This window comes from Rhincodon typus, chromosome 7, assembly GCF_021869965.1.
Source record: "Rhincodon typus isolate 14 chromosome 7, sRhiTyp1.1, whole genome shotgun sequence".
Taxonomy (NCBI): domain Eukaryota; kingdom Metazoa; phylum Chordata; class Chondrichthyes; order Orectolobiformes; family Rhincodontidae; genus Rhincodon; species Rhincodon typus.
Window position 1 is genome coordinate 49,353,802 of NC_063338.1, and position 24,477 is coordinate 49,378,278.

At 39.8% G+C, this 24,477-nt stretch overlaps 1 protein-coding gene across 1 annotated transcript in view; it reads left to right on the forward strand.

Moving 5' to 3' along the window:
• mylka (myosin, light chain kinase a) overlaps positions 1 to 24,477 on the forward strand; it is a 376,415-nt gene that overhangs the window by 166,484 nt on the left and 185,454 nt on the right. Inside the window, exons 9-12 of the mRNA XM_048599211.1 lie at positions 1,937 to 1,958; positions 2,131 to 3,140; positions 6,772 to 6,975; positions 15,935 to 16,069. Coding sequence (XP_048455168.1) covers positions 1,937 to 1,958; positions 2,131 to 3,140; positions 6,772 to 6,975; positions 15,935 to 16,069 — 1,371 coding nt within the window. The remainder of the gene's footprint in view (positions 1 to 1,936; positions 1,959 to 2,130; positions 3,141 to 6,771; positions 6,976 to 15,934; positions 16,070 to 24,477) is intronic.

The following is a 24,477-nucleotide window of genomic DNA, read 5'->3' on the forward strand; positions in this document are numbered from 1 at the left end:
TTTTTTTCTCTGAAGAAGGGTCCAGACCCGAAACATCAGCTTTCCTGCTCCTCTGATGCTGCCTGGCCTGCTGTGTTCATCCATCTCTACATCTTGTTATCTCAGACTCCAGCATCAGCAGTTCCTACTATCTCATGGTAGGAAGTATGTTGTGAAAAGGACATAACAAGATTGCAGACCAATGAAGATAGGTTGAGAGTGCAAAAATCTGGCTGTGGAGTATAATGTGGGAAAATGTGAAGTTTAAACTTTGGCCAGAAGAATTAAAAAAAACATTATTGCCTGAACAGAGAGTGACTGCTGAATTCCGAAGTGCAGAGGAATCCAGGTACTCTAGTGCATGAGTCACCAGAAGTTAGCATGCAGGTACAGTATGTAATTAAGATGAATGGAATGCTCTCATTTATTGTTAGAAGTAAACGTAAAAAAAAGGATGTTGTATTCAGTTATACATTGGCAAGATGATCTCTTGAATACTGTGTGCAGTTTTAGTGTCCTTATTTAAGGATGTGTGTAAATGCATGGAGGCAGTTCAGAGGATGTTTACCTGGATTGAGTGGATTATCTTGTGAGGAATGATTGGAAAGAGCAGGCTTGTTCTCTCTGGAGTTTAGAAGAGGGAGGTAAGACCTTATCTTGACAAGGTGGATGTGGAAATTTCTGTCATGGGTGAGTCCAAACCAGGGGATACAGTGTTTTAAAATTGGTGCTCAGCCTTTTTAGGCAAAAGTGAGGCAAATATTTAGAGTTATCAACAAAAGAACCAGAGATGACATGAGGAAAAAAGCTTTGAGTGCAATGTGTGGTTAGGATCTGGAATGCACTGCCTGGCTGTGTGTTAAAGGCAGATTCAATTGTACTTTTGAAAAAGAATTGGAAAATGATCAAATAGAAAAAATGGCAGAGCTACAGGAAAATTGTGAAGGAATGGGACTAGTCAGTAGATTTCACAGAAAGCTGGTATGGATATGATGGGCCGAATGACCGCCTTCTGTAATGATGCTCTGACTTCAAACCCAAATTTTGTAGTCATGAACATCCAAAATACTACTCTTTCTCATAGTTGTTTGAAATAATTTTGTATGTTATCTTGCGCAACACTAGCTGGTACACATTACTGTAACAGACATAGCTTCCCTCTTTAATCTAAAATTAAAATTGGTCTTATTGACATTTTGATTTACTTTATGTTCTTAATCCCAGCAGATAATGTTGATAATTTTGGAGAAATCTTCCCCATTGAGACTTTCCTACTGGGATTAAAAATTGAATTATAAACGCCCTTTTCATTAATCTAAATTCCCAAAGTTGGTATGCCAATTTCATTTACAGCGTGCTTTGTTTTAGTTTGAAGCTCTCTTTCTCTATACTTGCTTCTGAATAGCTCCTGTTATGAAAAGAAGAACTACCCATATTCTAACCTCCACACTGCAGGGGTTTATCAGAAAGTCAGAACGGCATCTCAGAGATATTTGCATTTTTGGAAAACTTTATCTAATCATATTGGCATTTTTAATAAGCCATTATAAATTCACCTGATAGGGCTGAATAAGATTATACGAGGCATGAACACAGTGAATAGAAAGCAACTGTTCCTCTTAGTCAAGGGGTCAATAACATTTAATTTTTAATTTTTAAAGTGAGAGGCAAGCGGTTTAGGGGGATTTGAGGAAAATCCCAGAGGGTAGTTGGAGTCTGGTATGCACTGCCTGGGAGAGTAGTTGACACTGCAAAACATCTAAAAGTATATGGATGAGCGTAGCTCAGTGTGGGGAAGTGGGACTAATGTAGCATATGTAGCATATTTTTGGTGATGGGCTAAAAGACCTCTTCTATACAGTATGATTCTGTGACATAAACCTGACAGGTGAAACAGGCATATAGGTTTGTTTCAAACAAATTATATTCAAACAAATTTTCTTTGTTATCTTTTTAGGTACGTGTTCAATGTCTGAAGTGTAAGTATACACTTTAAACAGCATTGTGAATCCAGTTGTAAAATAAGTGTACCGTATATACTATATCTGTCGGGATGCTGAATTTCGGTTCCTTATTAATTTGATACAATGTAAATTAATCTGTGTGTGAAAAGATCAATTAAGTAACAAGACTTTTTTTATTTATTAATAGTTCTTCAGCGCAACAAAGAAGCGATGCTGCCAAAACTATTGAACGTCTGGAAACTAAACAGACAACTGCAAATAGCATCCAAATGGAAAAGGAAGGAGCTAGTGCAGTCACTATACAATCCAAGGAGAATTTGAAAGTGGTGAAACATGTTGTAGCAGCCCCTGAGAAACAGAAACCAGAGACTGAAGAGCAACTGGAAAAAAGAATCGAAGAAAACAAGTCTCATCCAGAACTGAAGTCAGAAGTAAAAAATGTCACACTCCAACAAAAGATTCTAAATGCTACAACACATCATGAATCAAAAGTAGAAATAAAGAAAATTCCAATACAACACAAAAACCAAATCATCACAACAGCCCCCACCCTACAGAAATCCCAAATTACCACAGCATCCTCCAGCGTACAGAAATCCCAAACTACTCCTCCAGCCCCCACCCTACAGAAATCCCAAATCACCACAGCATCCTCCATCGTACAGAAATCCCAAACTACTCCTCCAGCCCCCACCCTACAGAAAGCCCAAACCACTACATCCTCCATCCTACAGAAATCCCAAACTCTTCCTCCAGCCTCCACCCTACAGAAATCTCAAATCACTACATCCTCCATCCAAGAGAAAGCTCAAATGTTTACAAGACCTCCTGCTCAACAGAAAACCCAAAACATTCCAACAGGCCCTACCCAACAGAAAGCACAAAGTATTATAACAAATCAGAAATCCAAGAGTACTTTCATACTTCAGTCACACAAGGTAGAGGAACCAGCAATCATTGAAAGAAATGAGGACCCGGCAGGGCAGATGGAAGAAAGTAAGAAAGTTACCCCACAGCTGCTTGTTGAAGGTTGTAGAACTATACAGCATTCACAGACAAGAGCTGGGAAATTGCAAGAAGAAAGCAGAAAGATTACAGAACAAAAATCAATGACCAGAGAATCACCACCTGATTTTCTTATTTATCCTCAAAGCCAGACAGTGCTGGAGGGTGAAGAGGTTACATTCAGATGTAAAAGTAAGTGAACAAATGAAACCATGAATTTGTTTCATTCCTGTATCATCACAAGTATAAACTTCCCTGTTCTCCTTAACATTGACCACAGACATTCTGGTATCTCGATTCTGCCCTGAAGCCATTGTTATAAAGCGCAAGCTGACACTCACTGAGAACTAACACCAAAACACACAAAGAGGTGCACCTCATCCTATAATCTGTAAAAGAAGTGTGAAAAGTGGTGTACCCTGCCTTTCAGCAACTTCTAGTGGTTAAATAAAATAAATCCCTGACACCCACTTTAAACTCAACAAGTAACAATTTATTTATCTAACTCTAATAGTGAACAAATTAACTAAACTATTAACAAACTGAATAAGTCCCTTCTAACTGCTAACTGTTCCTGAATAAAGCAAGATTCTAATGGTATGCTGTTCCAATAAATATAAGTCTAACTTATATGTTTAAAAATATAGAATTTAGCCTATCAAAATTACAGCCAGATTATGTGCCTTCTGGAATGTTCTGTGCCTTCTCTGTTCATTCTTCTGTCAGGAAGGTCTTCTTCATTGATTCATCTGTCAGGAATATTAACTAGTTGTGCCACTTGTACTGTTGTTATTTAGATGGTGCTTTTTCTAAGACATAGAGAAGACTGTGAGAGCCAGCAATTCTCTCTTAAGAGCTGAGGGCTGTTAGCCTTGGTAGCAGCAGCTATCTCTGGGGCTGTGTCCAACTCCCCCCTTCTTTTTATACCCTTGATGACATATCAATATTTCTTACAATAGGATTGGTCCTACGTTGTCAAAACCATCAGATTTAAATTTAATAGGTTTTGATATCTAAGTGCCTGGTTCAAATTGATTGACTAAATTCATGTTTTGATAAAAACTTCTGTTTGACCTGCTAACTGTACGGCCTTTTGATACAAATATTTCAATTTGGCTGCTTTCTGTGTACTTCCAAACTTTCAAGCTGCTGCTCACAGACATCCATTTTAAATCTCTAAGCACAGAAAAAGCACATGATCTTTTAAAGGGACCACACAATGCTTTCCCCCCAAGCATTTAACAAACACCAAGTTCTAACTTCCTGCCTCAATCCATAAGTTCTCTACCCAAATTCACAACACCTCCCCCCTTTTAAAAAAAAACTATCATTATGAAAAGATGGCTTCTTTTTTTTTCTTTTTTAAAAAACACTTAACTCCATTATATTACTGGATCCATAACTCATTAATCTGGTGTTACACATTTTATACTAATTGTGTATATCATTTTTATCTTATATAAACATTTTTCTTTTAAACTCATGATAAAGCAAACATGATGATATTTTCACAACCCACAACATGTACAATCTGTAAATTAAATGTTTGTAATATGAGACTCCAACGAAATAATCTGGTGTTCTTGTCCTTAAATCTTTCCAGAAATGTCAAAGGATTGCGATTGTTATATGCAAATGTCTCTGATGCATTGTTTGCAACATAAACATTAAAATACTGTAAGGCCATTACCAAATTCAATAACTCTTTTTCATTAGTTGAAATTTTTACAGTGGATATTGAGTTTTTTTGAAAAATAATTAATTGGCCTTTAAATTCCACAATTAGCCTCCTATAACAGCACAGCTCCATTACCTACATCGCTTGGTGATGGTGACTTTGAAGGGTTTCAAAAAAATATGGTGTGGCTAAAACTGGTGCGGTGGTTAACACTGTTTTTAAATTCTCAACTGCCTCCTGGCATTGTTCTGTCCACCGAAATTTTATGTTCTTCTTTAACAAATCCGTCAACGGTGTTACTACTCTACTAACGTTTGGTACAAACACCAAATTCTAACATCCTGCCTCCGAATCCACAAGTACGCCAACCAACTTCATCTTTTAAAAAAACACATGGTATCAATATCTGAACAAAGATTGATGGTGAGAAATTAAATTATGTAGCTGTGCCTTTATCATCATTGGCTTCCTGGGTTTTCTTAAGTGCCTAACCAGGATGTGCTTTCATTGGCTATCTGAGAGGAGAAAGGCACAACAGGTGTTGTAGTAAGGGAGGTAGGGCTGTTTCTTAGAACAATTGCAGCTTAAATCAGATAAGGTTATTAGATGAAGAGGAAGTGAGACATGAGAAGTAGAATTAGTTACTAAGCATATCATCACCTTTAATAGTTGCAGCCCATTGACACAGCTTGATCAATGTCCCAGTGCAGTTCAGCACAATCTCAGGACATCTTTATTACTTTGCATCTCCTCCAGCATGGCCTCCCTTGCAGCATCTGAAGACTTTTTAGTGCTAACTCATTCCCTTTGTTGTGCCATTCTTCAGTCTTTTTAAACAGACCAAATTATCTTCAACCACAACTCTAAGCACCTGCTCATGCAGTAATGTTTCTGCTCTTTTAAGAGGTAGAGGATAATTGCCAGCGACTCAGGATATTCATCCTTGTTGGATGCATACAGCCAATGAGTAATGTGATTAGCACTAATTGGATCTGGGGATCATTCATGTGAACATGTAGCATGAAGTCCTCATGGCACTTGCATCATAATCAATGGGTGTGATCATCAAAGGTTTATTTATTTGAAAGTGAACTTCAGTCAAATGCCAAATTGACATAAACTTTACAATCAATTACACCAAGTAAAATATAAAACAAAAAGATTGTTAGAAAGAATTGAGTAGAATAATGTACCAATTAACAGATTAGGGACTCCTCATTATTAAATGTTCAAAGATTAATAGCCGTTAGAGTTTTTGTTGTGTAGAAGAGATATAGCATTTGATTTTTCACAAACTTGGTAATTTTATACCTTAATTCAGTTAGTATGAATTCTGTAGTCGCTGTGAGATCTATTTGCAGGTAATGAATAATGAATTTTGGAGTTCGACAACAAACTCACAAAAGAATGGCAGCGTTTACTGCATCAGTTTGATAGTGTCTCTCGGCCATATTCATGTATGGTATCTGAGTAATTACAATAACTAGGGGCAACAGTGACTTTGCAAGCACTTTCTGAACATTTTCAATTACTTTGTATTGCTGCTTTGGGATTAGGAACAGGTGTCCCATGTACCAAAACAAGACGAATAAAATGTGAAAATGATGACGAGATCGTTGCTGGAGAGGGAATGGTATTTCAGCTAAAGAAGCATGTACAGAAGGGCTATTAGCTCATTTCAAAGTAGAATTGATGTGATCATCTCATTCTGGACCTGCCTGGATAAATACAGCTAGCAGTTTGAGAGTGCTATGATATTGGATTGTGGCATCATTCAGTGACAAGTTAAAAAGAGCTGATTTGTTTCAAGTGAACTAGATGTCAATGATTGGGTACTTTTTGGGGCAAAGTGCAATCCATTCTCTACAGACTATTTCTAAAGTTGTTCAAGAACAGCTGTCTGTGAGATTCAGTGTGGTGGCTTTTATTTGATAACTGCAGGTCATCGACACATTTAAAGTGGTAAATGCCAGTAGCATAGCAACCCCTGCCCTTGTTTTCCAAATTATATATGTTGGTTCCCAAAATGATTTAAATGATCATCCAGTTGGGTTATTGTGACACATTTATTATTTGTTTTTCTCAACGTCCCTTGAGATTTCATATACTGTAGTACGATTTTTGATTTAAGTTCGTGTTATACAGTTACAGGAAATCCAAAACCAGAAGTGAAGTGGACAAAAAATGGAGTTTTACTGAAAGGAACAGGTGGTCTTGAAATGTATGAAAAGGATGGGATTCAACATCTTTGCATTAGCTGCGTAAATATGGAAGATAGTGGCTCATACAGCTGCACGGTGACAAACCGCAGAGGCCAGATTTCCAGGAACTGGACATTGAGTGTAACAGGCAAGTAGCCTGGTTCCATTAAGTAACTTCCCAAAATGTTATTTTAAAATTGCTATTAAGAGTACAGGAAGGATTAGGATTAGGTTCATGTAATACTGGAATAGTATTCTTGTGTTCATACGTTAGGTCATGCAATCAGATCCCATAACACTAGATTGCAAAATCAATTTAGAAGATTTTTGTTAAGCCTTAACCTAGCACCAGAAAATGACCCCTACTTTCAGATTGTTGTTAAAAATCTAACTATTTGACTAATGTATGCTCAGTTCAGAAACGGGTATGCCATCTTTACCTAGTCTTGCCTGTGTGTTACTTGATCCCACAATACTTGGTTTAATACTAGGAAATTAAATTAAGTCAATAACAAGAATCGATATAGGGTGGGAAAGCATAGAATCTGTGTGGATAGTATTGAGGAACAATAAAGGAAGAGTGAGCCAAATGAGAGCTGTGTGCAGGTCCCTCAGTAGTAGTCAGGATGTGCCGCAGAAAATAAATTAGGAGATAGGAAAGGAGTGTAAGAAAGGTACTCTTATAATAATCATGGGCGTCTTCAGTATGTGGGTGGACTGGGAAAATCAGGTTGGTAGCAGATCCTAAGAAAAGGAATTAATGAAAAATCTGCAAGATGGTTTTTTTTTAGAGCAGTTTGTGGTAGAGCCCACGAGGGAACGGTCCGTTCTGGATTTGATGATCTTCAATGAGGCAGATTTGATTAGGGAGCTTAAGGTGAAGGAACCCCTAGAGGGCAGTGGCCATAATATGACAGAATCACTCAGCAGTTTGAGAGGAAGAAGTTTGAATCATAGAATCGTAGAGTCAAACAGCATGGAAACAGGCCCTTCGGTCCTACTCATCCAAGCAGACCGAGTTGCCCAAACTAAACTGGTCTCATTTACCGGTGTTTGGCCCATATCTCTCTAAACCTTTCCCATTCATGTGAAATGTCTTTTAAATGCTGTAACTATACATGTATCTACCACTTCCTCTGGCAGTTGATTCAACATATGAATCGCCTTCTGTGAGTACGTTTTCCCTCACGCCCCTTTAAATCTTTCTCCTCTCACTTTAAATTTATGCCCTCTAGTTTTGAACTCCCCTACCCTCGGGAAAAGACGTTTGTTATTCACCTTATCTATGCCCCTCATGATTTTATAAACCTCTATACAGTCACTTGTCAACATCCTATGCTCCCGTGAAAAAAATCCTAACCTATCCAGCCTCTCCTTATAACTCAAACCCTCCAGTCCCGGTAACATCCTTGTGAATCTTTTCTGCACCCTCTCCAATTTAATAATATCCTCCCTAAGCAGGGCAACCAGAACTGTACACAGCACTCCAAAAGTGGCCTCCCCAATGTCCTGTGCAACCGCAACATGACATCCCAATTCCTATACTCAGTGGTCTGAGCGAAGAAGGAAAGCATGCCAAACGCCTTCTTTACCACAGTTCTGAGGAAGGGTCACCGGACCCGAAACGTTAACTCTGTTTTCTCCTTCATAGATGCTGCCAGACCTGCTGAGCTTTTCCAGCAACTTTGTTTTTGTTCTTTACCACCCTGTCTACCAGTAACACATATTTCAAGGAACTATGTACCTGAACCCCTAGGTCTCTTTATTTGACAATACACCACAAGGCCCTACTATTAATTGCCTTTGTTTGTCTTACCAAAATGCAACACGTCACATTATCGAAATTAAACTTGATCTGCCACTCCTCGGCCCATTGGCCCAATTGATTAAGAACCTTTTGTAATCTTAGAAAATCTTCTTCACTGCCTACTGTACCACCAATTTCGGTACCATCTGCAAACTTACTAACCACATTTCCTAAATTCTTATCCAAATCATTTATATGAATTACAAACTGCACCGATCCCTGAGGAACACCACTGAAGCCCAGAGAAAGAGAGAGTCTAGAGTCATACAGTACGGAAGCACACCCTTCAGTCCAGCTCATGTATGCGGAACCAACATCGTAATCAGACCTAGTCCTATTTGCCAGCATTTGGCCCATATCCTTCTAAACCTTTCCTATTCATATACCCATCCAGGTGCCTTTTAAAAGTTGTAATTATACGTTCCTCCATCACTTCCCCTGGCACCTTGTTCCATACACACACCATCCTCTGCATGAAAAACGTTGCCCCTCAGGTCCCTTCTAAATCTTTCTCCTCTCACCTTATATTTATGCCCTCTAGCTTTAGACTCGCCACACCATCGGAAAAATACCTTGGCTATTCACCCTATCTATGCCCCGCATGATTTTACAAACCTCTATAAGGTCACCTCAGTGTCCGATGCTCCAGTGGAAAAAGCCCCAGCCTATTCAGCCTCCATCTATAAACCCTCCAGTCCCAGCAACATCCTCGTAAATCTTTTCTGCACCCTATTAAGTTTAACAACATCCTTCCTATCAAAGATATAAGACAGGGGTAGGTAAACAAGGGGATTACGGATAGCCTGCCCTGGCCTGATGACATACAATGTGGGAAAATGTGAGGTTATGCACTTTGGGGAAGAATAGAGATGTAGACTTTTTTCTAAATGGGGAAAGGCTTTGGAATCTGAAGCACAAAAGGACTTAGGAGTCCTAAATCAGGTTCAGTTGGCAATCAGGAATTGAAATGTAATGTTAGCATTCATTTCAATAAGGCTAGAATACAAGAGTAGGTATGTGCTGCTGAGACTGTATAAGGTTCTTATCATATTGCATTTGGAATATAGTGAGCAGTTTTGGGACCCATATTTGAGGAAGGATGTGTTGGCCTTGGAAGGGGTCCACAGGGTGTTTAAAGAATGATCCCATGGATAAAGGGCTTGTCATATGAGGAGCAGATGAGGGCTCTGGGTCTGTACTCAGTAAAGTTTAGAAGCATGCAGGGGTGGGGGGAGGGTGGAGAGGATCTGATTGAAACTTACAGAATACTGAGAGGCCTGGATAGAGTGGACATGGAGAAGATGTTCCCACTAGGAGAAGAGACTAGCACTCAAGGGGATAGCCTCAGAGTGAATGGATGACCCTGTAGAACTGAGATGAGGAGGAATTTCTTCAGCCAGATGCTAGTGATACTGTGGAACTTATTGTCACAGAAGGCTGTGGAGGTCAAGTCATTGAGTGTATTTAAGACAGAGATAGATAGGTTTTTGGTTAGGAAGGGGATCAAGGGTTAAGGGGAGAAGGCAGGAGAGTGAGATTGAGAAATATACCAGCCATGATCGAATGATGGGCCAAATGGTCTAACTCTGCTTCTATATCTTATGATCTTAACTGCTAATGCACGCGGAAATGTCAAAAAAACCGTTTGATTCAGAGTTCAAAACTAATGTGTAAAATTGGACTGATGCAAATATCTATGACCCTATATTCATAACAATGCAGCAATATAGGCAATCTCATCACGTTAATAAATGCATAGTGAAATAACTCCACAGAGGCTGGTATCCCATCACCAAACCACCCATATCTACATTTGGAGAGTCCTTGACCCTGATCGGGCTACCTCAGTGCCAGCTCTTGTGAACAGAACCTCTGACATTCCTGTTCTTACCTATCAGCCAGATCTCCCTGGTTGGACCAGATTCATTGCCCCAGTCAGGGAAATCATATTCTATGATGTCCACCTAGCTGACCTTGTTGCAATCACTACACATAGAGATACACATGTCTAGTGTTAGTGTCCTACAGGGCTATGGAACAGGAGCTGGAAATTGGGATTAAGCTGCATAATTCCATTTCTGACAATTCAGACCCCATTTGATGAATGGCCGTTCTTCTGTGCTTCAATGTTCTATGGCATGAATTTTCACAGAGATGGAATAGGGCTGTGCCTTAGCCAGCGTAGCATTACAGCCCCAATTCCAGAGGTTCTGCCACTGAACCCAGCATTTTTGCCATGGAGTTTGGGGTGTAGGGGTGACTGGAGTAGGAGAGAAATCAGGGGTAGTTTGTAATATGCGCAGCTATGTTTCCTGGAGGCATGCCCATGGCTTCAAACAGACCAATTTTCAAATTTCCAAAATTTCGGAAAACACAATTTGTGAATATTAGTCATTCAATGTCTAAAGCTGCCAGGAGTTATTTGGACAAGTAATGTTGCACTTGCAGAATAAAACACTACTTTTGGAGAGAGGTCAGGTGCTCTTTGGGATAGGTCAGATACATATTTGGGTATATGAAGAGTAAATATGAATATTCATGTACACTGGATAAGCTCTATGCAACCTTTAAACTGTCGTCATTTAAATTTCTGCCTTTTAAAGTTTTAAAACATAGACATCAACCTGCAGTTGTTTTCTCTTTCACTGTTTTTCCTCATGAGGATTAGTGCTGCTTGACTGCTTCCACAATGTGCCGGGGTTGGAGGGTTCTGCTTCTGTAAGTTCAGTTTTATTGACTGCTCCAAGTGTCATAAAATGATCAGCTATCTTATATGTGGAACTGTTAAGACATATGTATGTTTCTATAAGGGATTAAGTACTTAAAGGAATTTAAGTAATGATAGTGAGAGTTTTTAAAAACTGTTGACTGCAATAGATACTTGGACCTTTATTTTATTTCATCTCATCATGGCTCCTAGGTCTGCCCATGGTAGATACTGGGCAAGTTCATACATAGGATGTAAGGATGATGGATGCTTGATAAAGGGGTATGGGTAGGCATAGAGGGTATAAGTGGACATGGGGTGGATGGGGGAATATAGGTCAGTATTAAGGGTTTGAGGATCCGTGAGTATGTTAGAGGAGCATCAGTTAGCATAGAGGGTATAAGGGACCATTTGGGGTTGGTAGGACATGGGATGGCATGTGATAGCATTAATGGGGAATTAGGAGTGTGAGAGTGCGTAAGGAGTGAGGGCTAGAGAAGTATTTTTGTTGTTTCTTTTATTGTAACTGTATCCAAGGCACAAAGGTAAGCCTTTTAAACAGACTGCCTAGCATCAGGCATCCCATGGGGCAGCTTCCAAACTGTTTCTGGCAGTGACAGTCCTGCCTCCAGTCAGCAGCTGCCCTGGGAATGACTCCGTGCTTCCAATTCAGGAGCCAAACTTGCACTTCTATGTTCCAACTCAGTTCAGGAAAATCTACAAAATCCTTGTGACTATCACTTTAGTCCTAACTTTAGTTCTAGTTGAACCTTGGTTGGGGAAGTAGAATTTTAGTCTGTTTCTCCAGGATTGAGGCACAGATTATTTAGCTTGCAAGCCTCAGTTAAATGCTGTCCAATGAATTTCCACCTGCTAGGGAGTGATGAAAAACCATGAGGCACAGAAACTGCCTGCCAAAAACCAGATGACTGGAGAGTTTGGTAGCCAGGACTGTCTGACAAGGTGTCATAACTGGGGAAGAAAATTGACATGGGAGACCTACATTTTCTTTCCGGAGTCTGTGAGACCACTTGTCCTTCTCCTGGCCGTAACAAGGGTGATCGTTGATATCTTCTCTTGTGCCCTTTGCAATGGACTTACATACAACTTGTCTCCCCAGTGCACTGCTACCTGGATCAGCCTATCATTCTGTCCTTGCTCCTGAATACTAAAGGGACTGAAGTTCATTTGAGAACTTCGAGACTTTGCCTTTACAGCAATGCCATATTAAGATAGCTGAACAGTCATGAGCAATTATTATAATTTATAAGACAGAAATTAGTATAGAATGGTCAATGCTTGGTGGTGAATTGTAGATTTTATAAATGGTAATTACTTCAGTAGCTGCCACTTGAAGTCCTGCCGCACATTCGCCTTTGGATACAAACTGAGGTAATTCCATGTGCATGCCAATTCTGAATATTCTCCTTCAAATCATAATTTTGGTTCAGTAGATTTTTTAGCCTACTAGTAGCTCCAAAGAATAAAGGCTATTACTACAGCAAATATATGTTAATATTTCTTATATTGCTGGTTTTCTTATGCTCTCACTTCAGTTAAAATGTGTGCCTTTCAGGATAAATTATTTCTTGTGATGATTGTTAATTTGTGTGCCAATATTAGTGGAAATGACCATTCAGTTCAGTGTTTATTGACTGTTTTTCCAAATGTTTTCATAACTTCAGCCACACCAGCACTGCTTTAATCTGCTAATTTTGGTGCATACATTTTGAACAAAGTCACTCACTAATGGAATAATTACAGTTCAGACAGACAAAAATGTAACCAAAGAATATCCTGTTGGTCATGTTTCTTGATGAGTATTGATGTGATTACATGACACGATTTACTATATTTGTAGATACATTAGTGATCATTTGGCCAATACTTGCATGAAAGTCACGGCAGAAGTCAGATGAAACCAGTTAAAGTCCAACAGGTTTATGTGTAATCACAAACTTTCCGAGCATAGCCCCTTCGCCAGGTGAAGTGAGAAGTACACAGAACATAGAATTTATTGGCAGAGAGATCAATGGGCAGAGAGATCAAAGGATCATACAAATGGTGTGAGTGGAGTGTCGACAGGCCAAATAATAGGTTTCTGCAGCTGATCAAGAGTGTCAGATGATGTGAGTAAAGTAACAGTTAAATAACAAGCCATGGGATGACCTATAATCCGATAAAATGAGGCAGAGAGATAATTACAAGAAATTAAAAATAAACAGGTGCTGGAGACAAACAAAATGGCTGGAATATCATAATAGGTGTAAGAATCACATACCGAGGGTCTAACCAAAGTAATAAGTAATCCAAAACTGTACAAGCTAATTAAGGTAGAGAGATCATAACAATTTATCAAGGTGACGGTGTCAAAACAGGACAGTAAGGAAGATTTTACAGACACAGAACTGTGTGATGGGGTCACATGCAGTGTGACATAAACCCAAGATTACAGTTGAGGCCGTCTTCATCCTTACGGAACTTGGCTATCAGTTTCTGCTAGGCAATTCATGCGTTGTTGTGTATTTCGAAGGCTGCCTTGGAGGACACTTATCTGAAGATCGGAGACTGAATGTCCTTGACTGCTGAGGTGTTCCTCAACTGGGAGGGAAAATTCTTGTCTGGCGATTGTTGTACAGTGCCCATTCATCCGTTGTCGTAGCATCTGCTTGGTCTCGCCAACATACCATGCCTCAGGGCATCCTTGCCTGCAGCATATGAGATAGACAACGTTTGCCGGGTCGCATGACTATCTGTCTTGTACGTGTTGGATGACATATCTTGCAGAGGCTGCCGTGACAGGGTTGTATAGTGTTGTGGTCGATGTGATCCAGAAGGTTGGATAGTTTGCTGCAAATGATGGTCTGTTTAAGATTTGGTGGTTGTTTGAAGGCAAGAAGTGGAGGCGTAGGGATGATCTTGGCAAAATGTTCGTCGTCATCAATGATATGTTGAAGGCTGTGAAGAACATGGCATAGTTTGACCACTCCAGGGAAATACTGGATGACGAAGGGCACTCTATCGGTCATATCCTGTGTCTGTCTTCCGAGGAGGTCATTACAGTTTTTTTGCTGTGGCATGTCAGAACTGGTGATCGATGAGTACATTGACAGATCATCAGACCGTCAACATTGACACTACCATCACACATGGGAACATCACCCACCTCGTATGTGTGACTCGGCCAATGTTGTCTATCTCATACGCCGCAGGCAAGGATGCCCTGGGGCATGGTATATTGGTGAGACCAATGCAGATGCTACGACAACAGATGAATGGATGTCATACAACAATCTCCAGACAGGAATATTCCTTCCCAGTGGGGGAACACTTCAGCAGTCAAGGACATTCAGCTTCTGATCTTTGGGTAAGCGTCGTCCAAAGTGGCTTTCGAGATACACAACAACGCAGAATCGCCAAGCAGAAACTGATATCCACTTTCCATACCCGTGAAGATGGCCTCAACTGTAATCTTGGGTTCATGTCACACTGCATGTGACCTCACCACACAGTTCTGTGTCTGTAAAATCTTCCTTACTGTCCTGTTTTGTCACTGTCACCTTGATAAATTGTTATGATCTCTCTACCTTAATTAGTTTGTACAGTTTTGGATTACTTATTACTTTGGTTAGACTCTCGGCATGTGACTCTTATACCTATCGTGTTATTCCAGCTATTTGGTTTGTCTCCAGCACCTGTTTATTTTTAATTTTTTGTAATTATCTCTCTGCCTCATTTAATCGGATTATATATCGTCCCTTGGCTTGTTATTCACCTGTTGACACTTTACTCACAGCGTCTGACACTCCTGGTCACCTGTCACCTGTTGACACTCCACTCACATCATTTGTATGATCCTTTGATCTTTCTGCCCCCTGATCTCTCTGCCTATAAATTCTATGTTCTGTGTGTTTCTCTCTCACAAAGGCGTAACACTCCGAAAGTTTGTGATTACAAATAAATCTGTTGGACTGTAATCTGGTGTCATCTGACTTCTAACCTTGTCCACACCGGTCCAATGCCAGCACCTCCACTTCATGCGTTAAAACAACAAATGAATTTCTCATTTGGGAAAATCTGTTCATGTAATAATGTTGACAACAATAATTTCTAAACTACAGACAAGGCCTCTTGATTTAACAGCGCAGTCGTATGATTGCATATTTCCCAAATAAAATTAAATGGCAGACAACTTATTTGGTCCTTTACATTAATGCTGTGGGGTATATCTGCATGAATGCTTGCTTCAGGTAAGATGGGCTACTTAAAATAAATTGGTTAATGCTTCTGCTTAGGAATAAAAGTTGTTTCTGACAAATTCATTAAACTTATCATATCGTATTCCACTTTAATTTGAAGGCTTTAATTGAATTCAGGAAGCTATCAATCAACTGAAATGAGGCAACTTAAACATTACTTCCTGCCAGTACTACAGTGATTCCTACAGCAATACTTTATCAGAATGAGAAGTGTTAACCAAGTAAATTATTTCTGAAATAATTGTGGGAGGGCTAAATTATACACCTAATGTATGCATATGTACAGAGTCTGTGTACAAAATATGATGGACTATTTTTGATTGATCAATTGAAGGCTCCAAGGAAGAGGAGGTACCACCATTTTTCACTAGTGTATTGAAGGAATGCAGAGTGAGCGAAGGTCAGGATTTTATCCTACAGTGCTCTGTGGATGGCAAACCTCATCCTCGGATTACCTGGCTTGTGAATGGTAAGAAACCATCTTCAGAAGGGGATTCAGAAGGGGTATATTGTTCAGTCAACATTCAAGTATTGGTCAGTTAACACTACCCAATCTGCAAAGCTCACAATTAAAATGTACTTGGGTAGCTTATGATTTCTAAGGTTCGTTGTATAAAGTTGTGAATACATTTCTGTGAATCAATTAAGGCATTGAAATGTGTGCATATGGGTGTCTATTGTAGGAAAATAATTTGACTTGTGTCAGACACTATCATAACAAACTGGCAAGTAGTTCTCAATTGATCTCCTAAAATCATATTTGTAGTAGCTGGATAACTGCAATATTGCACCAATATTCATAACATAAAATTGCCTCAAAGTTAGCATCAATCAAGCTGCCAAAAATAATTCCAGATGATTAAATATATGGCAGTGTTCTCATGAAATCTGTCAAATATTAATTGATAATGAGTGTTACTAACCATTTTTCTACCTTTTTGATTGCTGTGGAGCTATTTGTTCTGGCTAATAATAAACTTATTTCTCAAAATCTATAATTGGGGCATTAATGGTTAACCTGGGAAAACTTATTACATTTAGAAAATCAAAATATTTGAATAAAATGATTTCTCTAAAATGTACTCCTAGATACCAAGTCATGGTTATTTTGTATATGAACCATTCATATTACAAATTAATAGTTTTGATCAAATCCATAACCTTACACTGATGAACTATTATTTTTCCTTCCATACACCAGCTAAGAAATAATTGACATTACTATTCCTTTTAAATTTAGCTACAATCTTAACATCACAATCGTTAGCTTTGCTTTGAAGTTTTTTATCGGTGTTCCTCGGATAGGAAATTCAAGTGGGTAGTTAAATGACTTATTCCACTTTATTTTATTGTATTTAAAAATAATGCACAATATCCTCTGATTTTTAAATCCTTACCTACAATGGCAGTATCTGTGGATTTTCATAGGGTTTGAAGTTACTGTAGAATTTCATAAATTCTTAAGGTGCAGTTCTAAAACAATGCCAGAAGGTGTCTCCTGACTATTAAGCTATTGGATACTTCTGCTCTTCCAGCACACAAGTCAAAAATTGGCATTTTTAAATTCAGAATTAAATGTAACATGTAACACCATTAAAATAGCATTAGTATACCCAACATTTATATTTAGGAAAGATTGGTGTTTTTTTCTGGCTTATGATAACAAGCCTCAAATTAAATATGCCATATTCTTCCTAAATTCCCTGTACTATGTATTCAAATTTATGACCATTTCGAATTAATCTTACTTGGTGTTATTTATAGCTAGTCAGGGGATTAACTTTTTAATTAGGGCATTAATATTATCCTATGTTACACAGAATTTATTATTCTATTATTGAAGCGCAAGTATGTTTAATTGTGTTTCCCCAAGGCTACCAGATCTCTGTTGCTGTGTCTTCTCGAGGACAATTAGAGGTTAAATATTTTGAGCAAATCGTGGAATCAATTAAAGGTCAGAAGAAAGGAGCTGAAAATGATGCTGTTGTTTTTTTTAAAATAAATGTGATTCTAGATTTCAAATAGAAACTCTATTCCTGAGGAAGTATTGTAGATTAGAAATGATTGGAATTCCTTTCTAAACAGAAATTTTTGTGCGTTGCTGAATAGAACATACTTATTTCAGAATTTTTATACAGTTGGATTCTTAAAATTCATATGAGTTGTGTGGTCATGCCAGCTCACTACATTGTATGATGAAGATTGCAGTAACCATCCCATTTAAGTGTAGGAACTATAGGGCCTGCTTGGTCTAGTGTGGTAGAGGAAGATCATTTCCTACCCTAACTGGAAAGGTCTCTTGTAGTTAACAATATATAGTTTATTACATGTTAGTAACTAATCCTAGATTACACTGATATGATTTACAATGTTATAGAAACTTTGAGATGGCTAGATGTTTAGTTTCACATATTGCGTGGAGCATATAGCACTCTTTGGCATTAACTCTTTCAAAAATATTTCGACCCATGCACAACAATTCTCCCCAAGCTTTTTTTTTCCCCATCATTACTCTTGACATTTTACCACAACCCCATCTCCCAAAGTCACTGATTTTACAATCAAGTAAAACAAAGAATTGCGGATTCTGGAAACCTGAAACAAAAACAGAAATTGCTGGAGAAACTCTTCAGGTATGGCAGCATTGGTGGAGGGAAAGCATAAGAAGATTCTGAAGAAGGGTCACTGGACTCAAAATGTTAACCCTGCTTTCTGTCCACAGATGCTGCCAGACCTGCTGAGTTTCTTCAGCAATTTTTGTTTTTGTCTCTGATTCAACAATTCAGTTCATCTGAAGGTTTCACTATTCTCCTGGAATACATTCTCTTTGGAATCAGAAGACTGCTAGTTTGCTGGGTGGGAGACCATTGACTTTGATTCTCTTTCTGACAAATCTGAGGTCTGTGGTTCCCTTGCATTGTCCAGTTACACATTGATTCAGTCCAATTGATCTATGATAGACCATTAAACTCATAAAGGGATGAGGTTCTTGTGATTTCTTTGTATGATTGCTTTGGCAGAACAATCAATATACAATCTCTGATGGTCTGCAAATCCTCTAATGACCATGCCTTCCACGTTCACATCCCTAATCTTAGATGTGACAACCACCTCACATAATGGTGCCCATTGTATTATATGATCTGTTGTGTACAGTATTCTTCTTCAAGAGTGAGTTAATAGACTTGAGCCTGTACTTGACTTCCCTTTTTGAGGGTGGCTATGGTGTTCAGCTTGTAATATGTTTCAATCCAGAACAGGCAGCAAATTAGCAGAAGTACTCGTTAGCAAACCGTGGCTCATTATCCGAACCAGCACGTCAAGGATACCATGTGTTGCAAATATCTCATGCCAGACTCTGATAACAGCATCTGTACCTGTGTTATGAAGCTTCTTAACCTCTATCCATCTGGAGAAATAATCAATGACAATGAGCTTAAACCTTCCATCAAATATAAATAGATCAGTGGCCATACCATCCCATAGCCTAGTGTGGAATGTGGTGGTTATCAACCATTCTTATTGCTCTGGTCCGGGGATGGTGCAGGTCTTGCAATTGGTGATGAGATCCTCAAAGTCTTTGGAGATCTCAGGCCATCACACTGCTGACCAAGTGTTCCTGTGTAGCATTCCTATGACATCTTCACAAAAGTAAAGAGTCAGGATAAATGGATCTTTTTCTGGTTGGCAAGTAGTAACTGATGGCGTCACAGTGTTTGGTCTTTGGGCCCTGACTGTTCACACTCTATATTAATGACTTGGTTGCAGTGTTAAAATGTACTGTAGCCAAATTTGCAGATGACAATAAAATAGGTGGGAAAATAAGTTGCAATGAAGAAATAGAAATGAGGTTATCCATTTTCTTGGAGGAACAGAAAGGCAATTTATCATCTAAATGGAAAGAATCTTCAGAGTGCTTCACTGCAAAGGGATCTGGGTGTCCCAATGCATGAATTTCAGAACGTCAGAATGCAAGTACAACAAGAAATAAGAAAGGCAAATGGAAATTTAGCATTTTTTGCTAAATAAATAAATATAAAAGTAGGGAAGTCTTACTGCAATATTACAATGCATTAGTGAGACCAAATCTGGAGTATTGCATACAATTTTGCTCCCCTTATTTGAAGAGGGATGTAGTTGCATTGGAGGCACTTCAGAGGAAATGCACCAGATTAATTCCAAAAATAAGGGGTTTGTCTTATGAAGAGAGATTGACAGTTTAGGCCTGTACTCACTACAGTTTAGAAATATTGGGGTATATAACATGCTAAAGGTGATTGACAAAGTGGATGTAGAAAAGATGTTTCCTCATGTTGGACAATCTACAATGAGAGGTCATAGAGTGAGATTCCGAAAGCTTGTGTCTTCAAATAAACCTGTAGAACTATAACCTGGTGTTGTGTGATTTTTGACCTTAGCAAATTTAAAACAGAGATGTGCAGAAATTCATTCCCTCAAAGGGTCATGAACCTGTGGAATTCACTCCCCCAGGGTGTTGTGGGTGCTGGGACATCGAGTACATTTAAGGAGGAGATAGACAGAATTTTAATTACTAAGGGGCTGAAGGATTATGGAGAATTGAAGTCGAAATGGGATCACCCATGATCAAATTAAATGGTGGAGCAGGCTCAAGGGGCTGAATGGCCTACTTCTGATCCTAGTTCTTATGTTCTAAAGGGACAGGCCATGATCCTAAAGAGATGGGCTAATTCCCAAAGGGGCAGGTCATTGTGTTAAGCAGACAAGCTGTCATTTTGAAGAGACAGGGTATAGAATCTAAAGTTTGTACAGAACACTAAGAAGCCCTTGGCTAATTGTGCTTGTGCTGGTCATGAATCATTCGTTTATTCTCATCCCATTTTCCAGCACTTAGCCCATGGCCTTGTACGCTTTGGTGTTTCAGGTGTTAAGCTGAATAGTTACTCAATGTCTCAAGGGTTTCTGGCTGTACCACCATTTTAGGCAGTGAGATCTAGACACCCAGCACCCTCTGGGTGAAAAATATCCTCAAAGTACTCTCTAAACCTTCTGGTTCTTACTAAAAACTATGACTCCTCATTATTGACCCTTCTACTAAAGGGAACAGTTTCTCCCTATCTACCCAGTCTATACCCCTCAGAACTTTGTGCACCTCGATCAGGTGCCCCTCGGCTTTTTCTGCTCTTGGGAGAATGGATCCAGCCTGTCCAGTCTCTCTCTGTGGCTGAAATACTCTGGCCCAAATGATATCCTTTTACACCCTTTCTGGTGCAATCACATCTTCCTTAGACATGGTCAAGTTTGGTGAAGGGTCAATGGACAACAGTCTTTCCTTTTTCCATGTTCGAAACTCTAATCAGGGCACAAATCCACAATATGTAAAAGTCACATCAGTCATCCAGTCTGACCATGAAACAAGTTGAATTTTTATAGCACCTTTAATTTCATAAAATGTCCTACTGTGTATCGGGCATTACCAAACAAAATTTGGTACTGAGCCATAAGGATGTACTAGGGACAATGAGCAAAATGTAGGATTGGAGTTTGAAACCCTCAGCTGTTGTCCAAAGCTTTGAGGTTCCTGCAGCTTGTGTCGCCAAGGAATGCAAGATGAATGAGCAAACTGACCAAGCAGTGGGGTATAAGACCCCATTCAAGTGCAGACTGTAACAAGGATTTTTGTAGTAGTATGGGAACAGTGCAGTTGGAAACAAAGGTATTGAACAAGGATGTCTTGCTATGTTATACAGGGCCTTGGAGGGCCACATCTGAAATATTGTGTGTAGTTTTGGTCTCGTCATCTAAGGAAGGATGTTTTTGCTACAGAAGGAGTGCAGCGAAGGTTTACCAAATTGATTCCTGGGAATGCAGGACTGACATATGAGGAGCCATGTGGCAGTTCGGGTTGTATTCAGTGAAGTTTAGAAGAATGAAGAATAAAATTCTAATAGGACTACTCAGATTATTTGCAGGAAGGATGTTCCCGATAGTGGGGGAGTCCAGAGCCAGGGGTCATAGCTTAAAGATAAGGGGTAAACTTTTTAGGACTGAGATGAGGAAATATTTCTTAACCCAGAGTGGTGAGCCTGTGGAATTCATTACCACAAAAAGTGGCTGAGGCCAAAACATTATGTGCTTTCAAGAAGGAGTTAAATATAGCTCTTGTGGCTAAAGGCATCAAGGGATATGGGGGAGGGTGGGATTAGGGTATTGAGCTTGATGATCAGCCATGATCATAATGAGTGGTGGAGCAGGCTCTAGGGATTGAATGGCCTATCCTGCTCCTTTCAACTATGTTTCTATTGCTCTCTGCAGTCAAGAGCATTATTTATGTTAGCTGCACGCTGCCAGGCTAAACAGCATCACCATCCTCAGGGACAGAGAGGAACTTGGAGTGAGGAGACAAATTAGGAAGTGAAGCATGTGTGTTATGAAAGTGCTGCAGTTGATGGGGAGAATATTTGCACAGTTTGTATGTCATGTTCACTTTGTTGCAGCTTAGTGAGACCACACAGTCTCTCAATGAAATAAAAGGCACAAAAGGCATGCCTGGGGACGTGGTTGGGGGGTGGGTGGGTGTTGTCTTTAAACTGAACAAAGAAAAGGGGTAATGACCACTGAAGGCTTCAGTTTTGGTTGAAAGCAAATAAAATAAGAGCTGGGGATGAGGTAAATATTTCTCTCGTCACAATGAGGTTAGATGCTCTTGATGTTGTATCTAAGCAGTATTGGCCAGGAGAGCCCGATGCTGTATTCAGTACAAAGATTCTGGACTGCTGTAATGTCACAATCAGGAATGACAGTTGCATTCAGCCAAAGAAAGTGGTTGCCGTGGAAGACCTGAAGCAGCTTACAGTCATGAATTCAGGAATCTCCCTCAGCCACTGTGGGCATTACACAAACTTAAAATTCAACCTGACGGATACTTTCTTGGGAGGCTGAGAGAACAAAAAAAATTCCCAGCCAAACGAGTACGTTTGCAACCTGGTGCAGAGGGTGCTAACTCTCAGGCCATAAGAGGGTACGCACAACAGGCTGGGTAATGATCACAGCACAGAAAGTGAAATGGATCAACAGGTAATTGATGATAACATCCATGTGATCACTGACATATTCTAGTTATTTGGAGGAGTCACAGACAAATGTTTTTGAGATTTTTTTCCCCCTCAGTTGTCACTGGGGAGAAGAATTAATTGAGACAAGCTCACACACAGGTCTCCGCACGTTCATTTCTCTTTAAAGGCAGGGTGGAGAGTGTGTAGTTATCATATTCCAGGCATCACGAGTGTCAGGGCAGGTTTGATTAGCTATTCCTGCTAATCACCTTGTTACCTCCACATTTCATTCCATCTTTCAGTGCTACCTGATACTGAAATAATCTTAATCTTGGTCATGTAATGATTCACTTTCCATTGTACATTGTAGTTGGTGCTGCAGTTCAATATTGTGATGAATCATTACCAGAATAAAGAAATTATTTAAGAAAGGTGGTAAGGAAAAGCCAGGAAACTATAGACCATTGAGCCAGATGTCAGTGGTGGATAAATTGTTGGTGGGATTCTGACGTACAGGATTTACGTGTATTTGGAAAGGGAGAGACTGATTATGGATAGTCAACATGGCTTTGTGCGTGGGAAATCGTGTCTCACTAACTTGATTGAGTTTTTTGAAGAAATTAGAAGATTGATGAAGGCAGAGCGGTGGACGTTGCCGCTATGGATTTCAGTAAAGTGTTCGACAACGTTCTGCACGGTAGATTGGTTAGCAAGGTTAGATCACATTTAATCCAGGAGGAGCTATCCAGTTGGATACAAAATTGGCTTGAAGATAGCAGACAGAGGGAGGTGGTGGAGGGTTGTTTTTTGGACTGGAGATCTGTGACCAGTAGTGTGCTGCAAAGATTGGTGCTGGGCCCACTGCGTTTCATCATTTATATAAACAATTTGGATGTGAATATAGGAGGCATGGTTAGTAAGTTTGTAGATGACACCAGAATTGATGGTGTAGTGGACAGTGAAGAACATAATCTCAGAGTACAACAGGACCTTGACTAGATTGGCCAATGGGGTGAGGAGTGGCAGATGGAGTTTAATTTAGATAAATGTGAGGTTTTGCATTTCGGTAAGTCAAGGCAGGACGAGTGCAGATGCTCCACAAACAGGTCCCTGAGTCTGCGTTTGGTCTCCTCAATATAAAGGAGACCACATCAGGAGCGACAGATACAGTGATAAGGTTAGATGAAGTGCAGGTGAATCTCTGCCAAATTTGGAAAGATTGTTTGAGGCCTCAGACGGAGGTGTAGGGGCAGGTGTAGCACGTCCTGCGGTTGCAGGGAAAGGTACTGGGTGTGGTGGAGGGGTTGGTGGGGAGTGTGGAGCTGACAAGGGAGTCGTGGAGTGAATGGTCCCTGCAGAAATCAGAGAGGGATGGGGAGGGGAATATCTTTTTGGTGGTGGGGTCAGATTGTAGGGACAGCAGTAGGGAACAGTACCACATTTACCACTAACCATCGCTGCCTCGCTTTATTTCTCTAGGGTGTTCCTTAAAATAAGCTGCTTTTACATCATAAAAACCAAAAGAACTGCAGATGCTGTAAATCAGGAACAAAAACAAAGTTGCTGGAAAATCTCAGCAGGTCTGGCAGCATCTGTAGAGGAGAAAACAGAGTTAACGTTTCGGGTCCGGTGACCCTTCCTCAGAACTGATGGCGGCTGGGAAAACATCAGTTTATGTGCAGAAAATAGGGAGGTGGGTGGGATAGGGAGTAAACGATAGGTTAGAGCCCAAAGAGAGAGAAAGACAGTTGGACAGACAAAGGAGTTGCTAATGATCAGACTGGGAGGGTGAATAGTTGTTAATGGGGACTGTTAGTGATAACAACAGTGGGTATGTAGTGGC